This window comes from Zonotrichia albicollis, chromosome 8 (genome assembly GCF_047830755.1).
Source record: "Zonotrichia albicollis isolate bZonAlb1 chromosome 8, bZonAlb1.hap1, whole genome shotgun sequence".
Classification (NCBI taxonomy): domain Eukaryota; kingdom Metazoa; phylum Chordata; class Aves; order Passeriformes; family Passerellidae; genus Zonotrichia; species Zonotrichia albicollis.
In genome coordinates, this window is record NC_133826.1 from 276,708 (window position 1) to 293,776 (window position 17,069).

Sequence of the window (17,069 nt, forward strand, 5' to 3'; positions counted from 1 at the left end):
ACGACGGCAGAGAGGGGCTGGCCGAGGCGTCGTCCGAATTCCATTTCTGTGTGACGAGAAGCGGTTTGTTCCCAACAGCTGCAACATCCCCGGCTCGCTTCCGCGGTGAGTACCGATGGCACACAAATGGCAGCCCAAGGAAATCGTGTTCTGGGCTCTAAGTGGCTGGGACAGCGTCTGATGTTTTGTTTTGTATCTGTATGACGATTAGTACGACAGGGCTCTGAGGGATGACATGGCAACACAGAATTAAAAACTCCTCGATAGAATTACATCGACTTCTAGGAAAAGACAAAAGCCTATCACCCTTCTGAAATCTACTTTTAATCCAAAGCACACGGATTGTCACTATGCTGCACCTTCCAGCTTTTCAAAGCAGCTTACTTCTGAAGACCAGGAAACATTGATTTCTACAGAAACAATGGGCAACCCCCAGGTTAATTTAAGCACTACCCTTTAATAGGGGATCTGCCAGCGTGCCAGTCCAGCTTCAAGTGCACTTTATTTCAGTCTCACATCCCCACAAAATTCTTCTCACATCTTCCAACCCTGAAATTGTATTTTTCCCTAAAGCTTCTCATCGTTACCAATTTCAAAGTAACATGGTATTTTTACACCATTTCAAAATGTCATGCTGGACTGTACTAGAGAGTAATCTGCAAATATAAGCTTAGCAAAGTTTGAATTGACTTGTCCAGAGAAAAAACCTACAAGTGAACACCTACACCTGCCTACAAAGAGCTAACAAGCCCCTGGCAGCTACCACATCAAAGCACAGTGGATGTTTCTAACAGAGGGTAAGGATAACAATACCATCTTTTGTTGTCTCCAGCTTGTTTTCCCTGCAGTCATATTTGCTTCTTATGATTTTTTAGGGATATCAGGTATCGGTTGTGCAGGGTTCTGCACTGCAGAGGGATCTCTTGGTGATGCAGCCGTGCCCAGCTCCTCAAGTTCCAGCAGAGGGAGAGACGCGGAAGGATGCATGCAAGGTGCTGCAGTTTTTGCCCACTGTGGTGCTGTGTATAGAGCCGGTGGTGGAGGAAGCGGCATGACCCTGACCCTAACCCTAACACTGACCCTAACCCTAGCCCTTACCCCGCCCCCAACCTCACCCGAGGCCACAACCCCACCCCGGGCCCCACCCCGAGGCCTGAACCCCACCCCGAGCCCCACCACGAGGCCTCAACCCCACCCCGAGCCCCACCCTGAGGCCTCAACCCCACCCCGAAACCCAATTAATCTTAAAATGAACCGTAACCCTTATAATTACCCCTTAAAATTAACCCTAATTTTTAAAATTACCGATTAAAACAAAGCCTTATCCAAGATGGCGGCTCTCTTCTTCCAGCTCCAGCTCTGTGTTGCTCCAGCTTCACATGGCAGCATCTTGCTCTTGGCCCCAGCTCGGCAACAATTCAGGTCCCGCACGAGCCTCTGGAAGCCCACCCCACCGTCCATATCCTAGCCCTGCAGTGATTTTAGCTCCCACCGAGCAGTCCCCAGTCACTTTGCCCACCCCTGCATTAGTTCTCCTGGATGCCCAGAGCCGCGTTCACAGATCTAGTGCCTTTGCCATTTTCATTCAAAGTGCCAGCCCAGCAGTCCACTTCTCAGCCCCACAGAGATTTCAGCTGCGCCCCAAGAGGTGCCATCACCGGCACAGGCAATATCCTAGGATCGACGGGGTTTTCAGGCGCAAGCTTGCAGCCCCCTTCTCCCACTCCACACCTGCTGTTCTACTATCGGTCACAATACCCAGCCCCTGCATCCATGTCACAGGCCTACAGTGATCTCGGCGCAAGAACAATACAGTGTCAGTACAGGCGTTAGATTGCTATGATGTGTTAAGCTGCAATTCCAGTCCCACAATGATGACAAGTGCAGGCCCAGTGATTTCAGCTCTTTCACCTCTTCGCCCACAAGCTTTATTTTACGGTCTCTGTGCCAGCCCTACAGTTCCTATGTTGTGTGCAGCCCCGATCCCAGACCCACAATGATGACAAGACCAGGCCCAGTGATTTCAGCTCTTTCACCTCTTCCCCCACAAGCTTTATTTTACGGTCTCTGTGCCGGCCCTACAGTTCCTATGTTGTGTGCAGCCCCGATCCCAGACCCACAATGATGACAAGACCAGGCCCAGTGATTTCAGCTCTTTCACCTCTTCACCCACAAGCTTTATTTTACTGCCAGCTCTCTTCTTCCAGCTCCAGCTCTGTGTTGCTCCAGCTTCAAATGGCAGCATCTTGCTCTTGGCCCCAGCTCGGCAACAATTCAGCTCCCGCACGAGCCTCTGGAAGCCCACCCCACCATCCATATCCTAGCCCTGCAGTGATTTTAGCTCCCACCGAGCAGTCCCCAGTCACTTTGCCCACCCCTGCATTAGTTCTCCTGGATGCCCAGAGCCCCGTTCACAGATCTAGTGCCTTTGCCATTTTCATTCAAAGTGCCAGCCCAGCAGTCCATTTCCAAGACCCACAGAGATTTCAGCTGCGCCCCAAGAGGTGCCATCACCGGTGCAGGCAATATCCTAGGATCGACGGGGTTTTCAGGCGCAAGCTTGCAGCCCCCTTTTCCCACTCCACACATCCTGTTCTACTACCGGTCGCAATACCCAGCCCCTGCATCCGAGTAACAGGACTACAGTGATCTCGGCGCAAGAACAATACAGTGTCAGTACAGGCATTAGATTGCTATGATGTGTTAAGCTGCAATTCCAGTCCCACAATGATGACAAGTGCAGGCCCAGTGATTTCAGCTCTTTCACCTCTTCACCCACAAGCTTTATTTTACTGCCAGCTCTCTTCTTCCAGCTCCAGCTCTGTGTTGCTCCAGCTTCAAATGGCAGCATCTTGCTTTTGGCCCCAGCTCGGCAACAATTCAGGTCCCGCACGAGCCTCTGGAAGCCCACCCCACCGTCCATATCCTAGCCCTGCAGTGATTTTAGCTCCCACCGAGCAGTCCCCAGTCACTTTGCCCACCCCTGCATTAGTTCTCCTGGATGCCCAGAGCCCCGTTCACAGGTCTAGTGCCTTTGCCATTTTCAAAGTGCCAGCCCAGCAGTCCATTTCCAAGACCCACAGAGATTTCAGCTGCGCCCCAAGAGGTGCCATCACCGGCGCAGGCAATATCCTAGCATCGACAGGGTTTTCAGGCGCAAGCTTGCAGCCCCCTTTTCCCACTCCATACCTGCTGTTCTACTATCGGTCGCAATACCCAGCCCCTGCATCCGAGTAACAGGCCTACAGTGATCTCGGCGCAAGAACAATAGAGTGTCAGAACGGCCTTATATTGCTATGATGTGTTAAGCTGCAATTCCAGTCCCACAATGATGACAAGTGCAGGCCCAGTGATTTCAGCTCTTTCACCTCTTCGCCCACAAGCTTTATTTTACAGTCTCTGTGCCAGCCCTACAGTTCCTATGTTGTGTGCAGCCCCGATCCCAGACCCACAATGATGACAAGACCAGGCCCAGTGATTTCAGCTCTTTCACCTCTTCGCCCACAAGCTTTATTTTACGGTCTCTGTGCCAGCCCTACAGTTCCTATGTTGTGTGCAGCCCCGATCCCAGACCCACAATGATGACAAGACCAGGCCCAGTGATTTCAGCTCTTTCACCTCTTCACCCACAAGCTTTATTTTACTGCCAGCTCTCTTCTTCCAGCTCCAGCTCTGTGTTGCTCCAGCTTCAAATGGCAGCATCTTGCTCTTGGCCCCAGCTCGGCAACAATTCAGCTCCCGCACGAGCCTCTGGAAGCCCACCCCACCGTCCATATCCTAGCCCTGCAGTGATTTTAGCTCCCACCGAGCAGTCCCCAGTCACTTTGCCCACCCCTGCATTAGTTCTCCTGGATGCCCAGAGCCGCGTTCACAGATCTAGTGCCTTTGCCATTTTCATTCAAAGTGCCAGCCCAGCAGTCCATTTCCAAGACCCACAGAGATTTCAGCTGCACCCCAAGAGGTGCCATCACCGGCACAGGCAATATCCTAGCATCGACGGGGTTTTCAGGCGCAAGCTTGCAGCCCCCTTCTCCCACTCCACACCTGCTGTTCTACTATCGGTCACAATACCCAGCCCCTGCATCCATGTCACAGGCCTACAGTGATCTCGGCGCAAGAACAATACAGTGTCAGTACAGGCGTTAGATTGCTATGATGTGTTAAGCTGCAATTCCAGTCCCACAATGATGACAAGTGCAGGCCCAGTGATTTCAGCTCTTTCACCTCTTCACCCACAAGCTTTATTTTACTGCCAGCTCTCTTCTTCCAGCTCCAGCTCTGTGTTGCTCCAGCTTCACATGGCAGCATCTTGCTCTTGGCCCCAGCTCGGCAACAATTCAGGTCCCGCACGAGCCTCTGGAAGCCCACCCCACCGTCCATATCCTAGCCCTGCAGTGATTTTAGCTCCCACCGAGCAGTCCCCAGTCACTTTGCCCACTCCTGCATTAGTTCTCCTGGATGCCCAGAGCCCCGTTCACAGATCTAGTGCCTTTGCCATTTTCATTCAAAGTGCCAGCCCAGCAGTCCATTTCCAAGACCCACAGAGATTTCAGCTGCACCCCAAGAGGTGCCATCACCGGCGCAGGCAATATCCTAGCATCGACGGGGTTTTCAGGCGCAAGCTTGCAGCCCCCTTCTCCCACTCCACACATCCTGTTCTACTACCGGTCGCAATACCCAGCCCCTGCATCCGAGTAACAGGACTACAGTGATCTCGGCGCAAGAACAATACAGTGTCAGTACAGGCGTTAGATTGCTATGATGTGTTAAGCTGCAATTCCAGTCCCACAGTGATGACAAGACCAGGCCCAGTGATTTCAGCTCTTTCACCTCTTCGCCCACAAGCTTTATTTTACGGTCTCTGTGCCGGCCCTACAGTTCCTATGTTGTGTGCAGCCCCGATCCCAGACCCACAATGATGACAAGACCAGGCCCAGTGATTTCAGCTCTTTCACCTCTTCACCCACAAGCTTTATTTTACTGCCAGCTCTCTTCTTCCAGCTCCAGCTCTGTGTTGCTCCAGCTTCACATGGCAGCATCTTGCTCTTGGCCCCAGCTCGGCAACAATTCAGGTCCCGCACGAGCCTCTGGAAGCCCACCCCACCGTCCATATCCTAGCCCTGCAGTGATTTTAGCTCCCACCGAGCAGTCCCCAGTCACTTTGCCCACTCCTGCATTAGTTCTCCTGGATGCCCAGAGCCCCGTTCACAGGTCTAGTGCCTTTGCCATTTTCATTCAAAGTGCCAGCCCAGCAGTCCATTTCCAAGACCCACAGAGATTTCAGCTGCGCCCCAAGAGGTGCCATCACCGGCGCAGGCAATATCCTAGGATCGACGAGGTTTTCAGGCGCAAGCTTGCAGCCCCCTTTTCCCACTCCACACATCCTGTTCTACTACCGGTCGCAATACCCAGCCCCTGCATCCGAGTAACAGGACTACAGTGATCTCGGCGCAAGAACAATACAGTGTCAGTACAGGCGTTAGATTGCTATGATGTGTTAAGCTGCAATTCCAGTCCCACAATGATGACAAGACCAGGCCCAGTGATTTCAGCTCTTTCACCTCTTCCCCCACAAGCTTTATTTTACGGTCTCTGTGCCGGCCCTACAGTTCCTATGTTGTGTGCAGCCCCGATCCCAGACCCACAATGATGACAAGACCAGGCCCAGTGATTTCAGCTCTTTCACCTCTTCACCCACAAGCTTTATTTTACTGCCAGCTCTCTTCTTCCAGCTCCAGCTCTGTGTTGCTCCAGCTTCAAATGGCAGCATCTTGCTCTTGGCCCCAGCTCGGCAACAATTCAGCTCCCGCACGAGCCTCTGGAAGCCCACCCCACCATCCATATCCTAGCCCTGCAGTGATTTTAGCTCCCACCGAGCAGTCCCCAGTCACTTTGCCCACCCCTGCATTAGTTCTCCTGGATGCCCAGAGCCGCGTTCACAGATCTAGTGCCTTTGCCATTTTCATTCAAAGTGCCAGCCCAGCAGTCCATTTCCAAGACCCACAGAGATTTCAGCTGCACCCCAAGAGGTGCCATCACCGGCGCAGGCAATATCCTAGGATCGACGGGGTTTTCAGGCGCAAGCTTGCAGCCCCCTTTTCCCACTCCACACATCCTGTTCTACTACCGGTCGCAATACCCAGCCCCTGCATCCGAGTAACAGGACTACAGTGATCTCGGCGCAAGAACAATAGAGTGTCAGAACGGCCTTATATTGCTATGATGTGTTAAGCTGCAATTCCAGTCCCACAATGATGACAAGTGCAGGCCCAGTGATTTCAGCTCTTTCACCTCTTCGCCCACAAGCTTTATTTTACGGTCTCTGTGCCAGCACCTACAGTTCCTATGTTGTGTGCAGCCCCGATCCCAGACCCACAATGATGACAAGACCAGGCCCAGTGATTTCAGCTCTTTCACCTCTTCGCCCACAAGCTTTATTTTACGGTCTCTGTGCCAGCCCTACAGTTCCTATGTTGTGTGCAGCCCCGATCCCAGACCCACAATGATGACAAGACCAGGCCCAGTGATTTCAGCTCTTTCACCTCTTCACCCACAAGCTTTATTTTACTGCCAGCTCTCTTCTTCCAGCTCCAGCTCTGTGTTGCTCCAGCTTCAAATGGCAGCATCTTGCTCTTGGCCCCAGCTCGGCAACAATTCAGCTCCCGCACGAGCCTCTGGAAGCCCACCCCACCGTCCATATCCTAGCCCTGCAGTGATTTTAGCTCCCACCGAGCAGTCCCCAGTCACTTTGCCCACCCCTGCATTAGTTCTCCTGGATGCCCAGAGCCGCGTTCACAGATCTAGTGCCTTTGCCATTTTCATTCAAAGTGCCAGCCCAGCAGTCCATTTCCAAGACCCACAGAGATTTCAGCTGCACCCCAAGAGGTGCCATCACCGGCACAGGCAATATCCTAGCATCGACGGGGTTTTCAGGCGCAAGCTTGCAGCCCCCTTTTCCCACTCCACACATCCTGTTCTACTACCGGTCGCAATACCCAGCCCCTGCATCCGAGTAACAGGACTACAGTGATCTCGGCGCAAGAACAATACAGTGTCAGTACAGGCGTTAGATTGCTATGATGTGTTAAGCTGCAATTCCAGTCCCACAATGATGACAAGACCAGGCCCAGTGATTTCAGCTCTTTCACCTCTTCGCCCACAAGCTTTATTTTACGGTCTCTGTGCCGGCCCTACAGTTCCTATGTTGTGTGCAGCCCCGATCCCAGACCCACAATGATGACAAGACCAGGCCCAGTGATTTCAGCTCTTTCACCTCTTCACCCACAAGCTTTATTTTACTGCCAGCTCTCTTCTTCCAGCTCCAGCTCTGTGTTGCTCCAGCTTCACATGGCAGCATCTTGCTCTTGGCCCCAGCTCGGCAACAATTCAGGTCCCGCACGAGCCTCTGGAAGCCCACCCCACCGTCCATATCCTAGCCCTGCAGTGATTTTAGCTCCCACCGAGCAGTCCCCAGTCACTCTGCTCACCCCTGCATTAGTTCTCCTGGATGCCCAGAGCCCCGTTCACAGATCTACTGCCTTTGCCATTTTCAAAGTGCCAGCCCAGCAGTCCATTTCCAAGACCCACAGAGATTTCAGCTGCACCCCAAGAGGTGCCATCACCGGCACAGGCAATATCCTAGCATCGACGGGGTTTTCAGGCGCAAGCTTGCAGCCCCCTTTTCCCACTCCATACCTGCTGTTCTACTATCGGTCGCAATACCCAGCCCCTGCATCCGAGTAACAGGACTACAGTGATCTCGGCGCAAGAACAATAGAGTGTCAGAACGGCCTTATATTGCTATGATGTGTTAAGCTGCAATTCCAGTCCCACAATGATGACAAGTGCAGGCCCAGTGATTTCAGCTCTTTCACCTCTTCGCCCACAAGCTTTATTTTACGGTCTCTGTGCCAGCACCTACAGTTCCTATGTTGTGTGCAGCCCCGATCCCAGACCCACAATGATGACAAGACCAGGCCCAGTGATTTCAGCTCTTTCACCTCTTCGCCCACAAGCTTTATTTTACGGTCTCTGTGCCAGCCCTACAGTTCCTATGTTGTGTGCAGCCCCGATCCCAGACCCACAATGATGACAAGACCAGGCCCAGTGATTTCAGCTCTTTCACCTCTTCACCCACAAGCTTTATTTTACTGCCAGCTCTCTTCTTCCAGCTCCAGCTCTGTGTTGCTCCAGCTTCAAATGGCAGCATCTTGCTCTTGGCCCCAGCTCGGCAACAATTCAGCTCCCGCACGAGCCTCTGGAAGCCCACCCCACCGTCCATATCCTAGCCCTGCAGTGATTTTAGCTCCCACCGAGCAGTCCCCAGTCACTTTGCCCACCCCTGCATTAGTTCTCCTGGATGCCCAGAGCCGCGTTCACAGATCTAGTGCCTTTGCCATTTTCATTCAAAGTGCCAGCCCAGCAGTCCATTTCCAAGACCCACAGAGATTTCAGCTGCGCCCCAAGAGGTGCCATCACCGGCGCAGGCAATATCCTAGGATCGACGGGGTTTTCAGGCGCAAGCTTGCAGCCCCCTTTTCCCACTCCACACATCCTGTTCTACTACCGGTCGCAATACCCAGCCCCTGCATCCGAGTAACAGGACTACAGTGATCTCGGCGCAAGAACAATACAGTGTCAGTACAGGCGTTAGATTGCTATGATGTGTTAAGCTGCAATTCCAGTCCCACAATGATGACAAGACCAGGCCCAGTGATTTCAGCTCTTTCACCTCTTCGCCCACAAGCTTTATTTTACGGTCTCTGTGCCGGCCCTACAGTTCCTATGTTGTGTGCAGCCCCGATCCCAGACCCACAATGATGACAAGACCAGGCCCAGTGATTTCAGCTCTTTCACCTCTTCACCCACAAGCTTTATTTTACTGCCAGCTCTCTTCTTCCAGCTCCAGCTCTGTGTTGCTCCAGCTTCACATGGCAGCATCTTGCTCTTGGCCCCAGCTCGGCAACAATTCAGGTCCCGCACGAGCCTCTGGAAGCCCACCCCACCGTCCATATCCTAGCCCTGCAGTGATTTTAGCTCCCACCGAGCAGTCCCCAGTCACTCTGCCCACCCCTGCATTAGTTCTCCTGGATGCCCAGAGCCCCGTTCACAGATCTACTGCCTTTGCCATTTTCAAAGTGCCAGCCCAGCAGTCCATTTCCAAGACCCACAGAGATTTCAGCTGCACCCCAAGAGGTGCCATCACCGGCACAGGCAATATCCTAGCATCGACGGGGTTTTCAGGCGCAAGCTTGCAGCCCCCTTTTCCCACTCCATACCTGCTGTTCTACTATCGGTCGCAATACCCAGCCCCTGCATCCGAGTAACAGGACTACAGTGATCTCGGCGCAAGAACAATAGAGTGTCAGAACGGCCTTATATTGCTATGATGTGTTAAGCTGCAATTCCAGTCCCACAATGATGACAAGTGCAGGCCCAGTGATTTCAGCTCTTTCACCTCTTCGCCCACAAGCTTTATTTTACGGTCTCTGTGCCAGCACCTACAGTTCCTATGTTGTGTGCAGCCCCGATCCCAGACCCACAATGATGACAAGACCAGGCCCAGTGATTTCAGCTCTTTCACCTCTTCGCCCACAAGCTTTATTTTACGGTCTCTGTGCCAGCCCTACAGTTCCTATGTTGTGTGCAGCCCCGATCCCAGACCCACAATGATGACAAGACCAGGCCCAGTGATTTCAGCTCTTTCACCTCTTCACCCACAAGCTTTATTTTACTGCCAGCTCTCTTCTTCCAGCTCCAGCTCTGTGTTGCTCCAGCTTCAAATGGCAGCATCTTGCTCTTGGCCCCAGCTCGGCAACAATTCAGCTCCCGCACGAGCCTCTGGAAGCCCACCCCACCGTCCATATCCTAGCCCTGCAGTGATTTTAGCTCCCACCGAGCAGTCCCCAGTCACTTTGCCCACCCCTGCATTAGTTCTCCTGGATGCCCAGAGCCGCGTTCACAGATCTAGTGCCTTTGCCATTTTCATTCAAAGTGCCAGCCCAGCAGTCCATTTCCAAGACCCACAGAGATTTCAGCTGCACCCCAAGAGGTGCCATCACCGGCACAGGCAATATCCTAGCATCGACGGGGTTTTCAGGCGCAAGCTTGCAGCCCCCTTTTCCCACTCCACACATCCTGTTCTACTACCGGTCGCAATACCCAGCCCCTGCATCCGAGTAACAGGACTACAGTGATCTCGGCGCAAGAACAATACAGTGTCAGTACAGGCGTTAGATTGCTATGATGTGTTAAGCTGCAATTCCAGTCCCACAATGATGACAAGACCAGGCCCAGTGATTTCAGCTCTTTCAGCTCTCCACCCACAAGCTTTATTTTACTGCCAGCTCTTCTCTTGCACTTCCTGCTCAACATCTTCACGGTAGTGCCTCACAATACTACTTCTGCTTCTCAGGACGGGATCTTTGTTTTAGCTCTAGTTCTTGAGCTCAGATCACAGTCCTTAGAGCAATTTCAATTCCAACCACGCAGGTCACCTCCCCGCTCCACAATCCCTATCCCAGCCCCACAGGGGTTTTACCCCAAACCCTACCATATTTCTGTCTCCTCCAGCTCTGCTGCCTCAGCTCCAGTTCCTCAGCTTCCTACTGGCTGCAGCTAAAAGCCGCTCATGCTTCTCACTGCACCTTGGGGCTGTTGATAAGGCCACAAATCAGTTACTGCCATCGTTTCAATATTTCTAGAAGCTGTCGCATCCACCCACCCACCTCAGTGGCATCCCAGCTCTGGGGACACTGGAGGCCTGAAGCTCAACATCCACCTTCCCCCTCACCGTGGCTCTCAGGCCAGCACCTGCACAAAGGCCCCCTCACCTCCCCTCAGGCAGCTCCAGGGGCTGGGAATAGCCACTGAACTACTGCTCCCCCATCCCAAAGTGCACCCTTGGGCTGGTTCTTGGGCCCTAGAACCCTCTGAGCCCCCACACACTCAGCCCCTTGTTGGCACCACAGGGCAGGGGCTGGGAACCCCCAGGCATAACCTGCAGGCCCTGTACTGCAGCTCCATGCCTTCCTCCCAAGGCATTTATCTAGCCCCAGCACTTCCACTACTCCACATTGTTTTGGGCCTGACTCATGCCAAAGTCATTATTCCACACCCTGGGGTTTTATGTGCCCACTGCTCTCACAACTGGTGTTCCAGCTCCAGTCCCACAACCCTTACCAAATTAACATGAGATATCTAGTAAAGAAAACAAATCAAACCAAAAAGATGTAATAAAACGAGCAATAATAAAACAACACAATAAAGAAAACAAAGTTACAAGTAAAACCAAACTAAAGTAATAAAAATGCAAAAAGCAACCTTTATTCCTCGTATTCTGAACATTTCTTTAAATCCAGAAACCGCGAAACGGCTACTTCCCAGCCCCCAGTGACAGCAGGCGGGCCTGCCGCCCCCCCCCGCGCCACTCCAGACCCCACACCAGCCGCCGGCTACCCGAGCCACGCAGGGCGCGGCAGAAAGAACTGGACACGGCCGGCCCCCAGATACTACCGCAGGCGTCGCGTCCGTGCTCACCGGCGCTCCCCGGATCAGCTGCCGCGGGGGGCCCGTCCTGGCGCAGCGCCGCTCCTCAGATCGCGCATCCGCAGCTCCCGTCGCTCCCAGCTTCACCGCCGAACTGACGCCATTGCCGCCCCAACGCACGCTATTTATGCCCCACGGGCGGACCAGCCAGCCAATCACAACCCGAGGCAGCGCCTGCCGGCTCCACCAATCCTAGCCCGCCCATTCCCGCCGCGCTCGGCTCCGTGACTCCCCGCGGTCCCCTCAAGTGCTGCGCCCGCCGCCGCCATTGCAGTGGCCGCGTCAGCCTGCTCCCCGCCGCCTGCCCGTTTCCCTGGACCAGAACCTGATCCCGACCAGGACCTGAACTGGAAGCTCCCGGCCGCCCTTCCCGTCCGCAACAGCGCCTGCCGAGGCAGCGAGGACACTGCTCCGCCGGCTCCCAAAGCGGCGGTGGCGGGAGCGGGGCCAGTCTGAGGGGTCGAGCCGCCACTGAGCCGGCTGAGATCGGCGGGACCGCTTCCTGTTTGACAGGGCGGCTGTGATTGGACAGGGCGGGCTGAGAAAGGCGAGCCGTGATTGGCAGGCTTGGGAGCCGTCAGGCTGCGGCCCCTGGGAGCGTGGGGCGGAGCTCGGGCTGCCCGAAGGGCTCGCAGGCGCCGGGGGTCCCGCTCGCGAAACCCCCGTCCCCTTCTCCGGCCCTCTCTCGTGCCCAGGTCCCGGGGAAAAGACCCCCGCAGAGCCCCTACCGGAGCGCTCCCTTGGGCACTCGGGGCAGGGGGCGGAGAGGAGTGTAGCCCGGGAGGGGTTCCGGGTCGTCTTTGCGACAGCAGGGCGGACCAGGGAGCGGCGGCGATTTGGTGAGGAGAGGGCTCGGGAGCGGGGAGGGCGTGCAGCGCCCGCTGCGGGCTCTGGGTGCCTCTTGTACCGCAGTGCTTCCGCTTCTGCGGGGACTTGGCCTGCCCCGACTGGCCGAGATCAGCACCCTGGCCAAAGTTAAGTGCCCGCGTCCCCCTGCCCGCCCTCTGCCTGCTGCGGGCCCGCTGCTCACCCTCGTCGTCGGATGTTATAGATGATGAAACAATATTGGCTTTCACATTCATAGAATAGCTTTTTGCATTACAAGTATTTTGATATGGTAAAACTTATACTTACTTTTAACTGCTTTGTATAGTGTAATATGTCAGTTTATGTATACACTGTATATTTCATATGAATAGTAGCGTGATAAATATATCGTAGGCTTTAGCAAAATGTTAAAATAAAAACTAAAATACTTCTATGTAACTAACTCAGAAAACGGTGTAAAGCAATTATTCTGTTTCTTATAACTGCAGACTGCCCCTACCAAGTGATAAGATAATAGTGACAAAAAGAGCTTAAGCATCCAGGAAGGATTTATCGACTCTTATCGGGCGTTATCAGGGAGTGTGAAGCAACAGGATAAAACTACAGGAAGAAATAAAATATGTAGACCTAATTTACAGAATGTTCTGCAGACAAGTCAGAGGTTAAAACTAAACAAGAGAGTTCCTGGAACATCAAAAAGTCAAAGGAATGTTTGAATAATGTGTAAGTTAATGAATATGCATGTGACCTCAGCAATGTAACAGTATATAGTGAACGTGATTTTAAGCTACCTCTGTGCTCTTTGGCTGTGTGCTAAAAGCATCCCAGTGCTGGATTATTTTGTCCTTTTATCCTTTGTTAAACTTGTAAAAATTTTAAAGAGTGAACTCTGTTTATCACATCAGTGAAGCTTAAGCTGATCTGCATCCAGGTGTTTTGGGACCTGCTGGGGGAGGCCATCGAGTTAAGTGTGGGGCTACTGCAGGGGAGGCCAAGTATTTCAACACAATACCATAATCAGCAGATTATGCTGATTATAGATATAAAATTTCTCTATTATATATTTCTTTTACTTATATTTATTTCAATTAAATATTTATAGATATTTGTATTTCCACATATATTTGTATCTGATTTTTTATTTTATTTCTATTTATATTATTTATTTTAAAAACACTAGCCTATAACCTAATAAAACCCCCAATTTATTTTAACTGTATTTAAATATTTTTATATTTACAATCTATATTTATATATCTTTGTATATATATAATAGACTATCATTTATCTATATGACAATATGTTACAATTCCATACCATGAATTATAGTTTTATATGTGCATCTGTTATCTATATTTATGTTTACCACTCTAATGTTATATTTCTTTTTAAATTTATATTTATTTCTATTTTCATCTCTATATTAAACCATATAAGTTCATTAACCCGACACACCAGAACCACAACAATACCGTACCTTTGTCAGCACCGGCACGCAGCACACGCTCATCCCATCGCAGCACATCAAAACAAAACCTATTTCTATTACTAACGGAACAAACATCCCACAACATTGAACCCTAATAAAAACTCAAATAAACCTAACTGAAAATAAGTTTTAAATCCCACTATAACTAGCCCAAAACCTGCGCACATGCTCATCATCAACTTCCTCCTAAACCAATATCTCAAAAACCCCAAAAAACTCAAATACACCTTGAAAATGACACAACTGCTAAGAAAAACAAACACCCATTAAAAATGAAATCAAACCAACTCACTAGACTCAAAACTGTACAACTGACTCAAAAAGCCCCCAAAGCTCTACCTTTATGCTAATGCACAAATAAAAACCAATAACCTATAAAAGTTATTTTGCAATTCAAAAAAACCTCATACAAAGCATGAAAATAAAAAATCTAAACTGTTAAAATACTAAAAAATATCACTACCCACATTAAAAAACATATTGCCTATAAAAACCCACCACATAAATGCCCCTGTCACAACAATAAAACTAAAAAAACCTATCGAACGAGAAAGAAAACGGAACTTAGGAACACCAAAACCATAACGTTCAAGAACTCACACCACATCCCTTACCGGACAGCAACTATAAACAACATCAAACCATACAATCAATTCTAAAAACCACCTTAAAACCACTACATTGAAAAACCTTTCAAAAATTAAACACTGCATTTAACCAAAGCCATCGAATAAATTCACACCCACAAACTCCGGCAGCCCAGCTGGCCCAACCAAAGCTGTATGTTTATGCATACAGTAAACAAAACCAAAACCCCAGTAATACCTATCAGAAGTCTATGAAAGAAACCTATTGAAATCAATCCTGCCTCAAATACAAACCAACCCATCCAGAAAGTTAGTTCACTCAAAAAACAACTTACACTGAGTTAATAATACCAAGAAATAAAACAACACACCATATACCACCAATGAATATAATAGTCAAGTAAAGAAAAACTACATTTTTTTTTCTTTTTGTTTTCTAAACTAACTTCTTTTATTAGCTAGAACAAAAGATTTTGCCAGGACTGTAACAACAACTTCTCCTCCTTCTCCTTCTGAAATGTCCCTTTCCCAAATTCCTTACAACTTCTGAGTTTACATCCAAGCAAAAAGCGAAATTCGTGCACTTGTGCGTTCGATGCTCCTGTCAGATTCTCTGTTTCCCTCCACATCTTCGTACACTTTCAGTCTTCACCCTGTCCTGCCGTGATGAGTTTGACGGAAGAATTGGTAAACGTTAAGAGAGGCTTTCCCTGCCTCCCTCCCCAGCGCTCGTTTACTTAGTGCATTTCATTCAATCCCAAGCCGGCAATGATACACGCTCACCTCAAGGCTCATGTTATGAACAAAAATTCAGTTAATATTTTTTTTGTGAGACGGAGTTGCAGGGACGCCATCAGGTCGGTCTCTGCCAGGATACTTAGTGCTTTGTTATTGTAATACCGGGTCGTTGAGGCTTATCTCTTCTTTTGTATTAGTAAAAAGCCTGGCTGTGTGCGGTGGACCCTTCCCCCGAGGCTGTGCTCTCTTACAACATAGGGAAGACACCTGAGAGGGTGGGGGGGGGTTATGCAAAGTGACTCCAAAGTCCAGAAAGCTTTGTGGGACCACGACTCGAAATGCAACGAGAAAACCCCAAAAACAACGAGCCAATTACGAATTGAGAGACTAAGGTGATGTCTGGATGTGAGGAGCCAAGTGCTGAGCCTGCAGAGATGCGGAGCCCCTCTCGCCCTGACCTTGGGAGTCGTCCCCAGCGCTGAGACTGAGGGGACCGCACTGACAACGCAACATCTAAAAGGGACATCAAGCCCTAAAAAGCTCCCACGAGGACTGGATCCCCCGGCTCTGCTCCTAGTGGACGGAGCTGCGCATATCCTCCTCTGAGTCGCCCTGGGAGACGCGACGGGGACTGCAGCCCTGCCGAGCCGCGCAATCCTGAGCTGATCACTTTTAATAAAGGCATTATAAAGGAGAAGAAGTCTCCTGGCCCTGTTTATTTCAGCTCACAGCTGCTCGGCTAAATTCAGCTGTAATCGGCTAAACTCGGCTATTGTAGGCTGCATTCGGCTGGACTCGCCTTTCGTCGCGCCTCGGCTCGCTTCGGCGGAACTCGCAGCCGCTCTAGGCGCTCGGCGCGGCTCGGCTCGCTTCGGCCGAACTCGGAGCCTTTCCGTGCGTTCGGCTCGCTTCGGCCGAACTCGGAGCCTCTCCGTGCGTTCGGCGCAGCTCGGCTTCATTCGGCCGAACTCGGAGCCGCTCTCCGTGCGTTCGGCGCGCCTCGGCTCGGCTCCCTAAGGGCGGGCAAGCGGCGCCGCCTCACGTTAAACGCGCCCGGCTCGGGGCTCTCCTGCTGCCGCGTCCCGCGGGCGGCCCGCCCATCGCACGGACACGACCGGGAGCGCGGGGCGGCACAGGGGCTAATTAGCGCGCACGAGAGCAGCGGGCTCGGTTCGCCTGAGCTCGGCTCCGTTCAGGCAGCCTCGCAAGCCTGGCCTCGGTTCGCTCGAGGCCGTCAGGTTCGGCCGGTCTCGCCTTGGTGCCGCTGAGCTCGTTCCATTCGGCCGAAGGAGGCGTCGTTCGCTCGTGTTTTTACAAATATCTTTCTCTGTAGATTGTATATTTCTATATTTAGATTTCTATTTCTATAATACTTTTATTCAAAATAAAGCCCCCATCTCTAACCAAATAAATACAAAAAAAACCTTCTTTCAAACGATATTGAAATATTTTTATACTTAGTATAATTATACTCCCATTTATATTTATAGTTTCTTTTGATGAAGTGTATTAAAAACTATATATAATATATATTTTATATAATATTATACATTATAATATTATAATATATTATTATAATAATTCAAGTGTGCTTTATTTCAGTCTAACATCCCCACAAAATTCTTCTCACATCTCCCAACCCTGAAATCTTATTTTTCCCTAAAGCTTCTCATCATTAGCAATTTCCAAGTAACATGGTATTTTTAGAACATAGAAAAAATTCTATAAATGTATTTATTTATATTATGTATCATATCTACTGCGACAACTAATTTTTTCTTATGTTTTTAAACTTTATATATATATATATTTATATATTTATGATATATTCCTATACTTAGATTTCTACCTTTATATTATTTGCATTTATAATTTTTATA

The 17,069-nt window shown here is 50.5% G+C and overlaps 1 protein-coding gene across 1 annotated transcript; it reads right to left on the reverse strand.

Annotated features, from left to right (window-relative positions):
- Positions 1-10,135: 10,135 nt before the first annotated feature.
- LOC141729805 (uncharacterized) lies at positions 10,136-13,226 on the reverse strand. Its single transcript, XM_074545523.1, has 2 exons — positions 11,539-13,226; positions 10,136-10,653 (listed from the first exon to the last, which is right to left on the reverse strand). The coding sequence occupies exon 1, from the start codon at positions 12,627-12,629 to the stop codon at positions 11,703-11,705; it is 927 nt and encodes a 308-aa protein (XP_074401624.1). The 5' UTR covers positions 12,630-13,226; the 3' UTR covers positions 10,136-10,653; positions 11,539-11,702.
- Between the last annotated feature and the right edge of the window lie 3,843 nt (positions 13,227-17,069).

What these genes read in the sequence shown, in the direction of transcription:
- LOC141729805 (XM_074545523.1), bottom strand. Translation starts at nt 12,629, where the DNA reads ATGAATGTGAAAGCCAATATTGTTTCATCATCTATAACATCCGACGAC.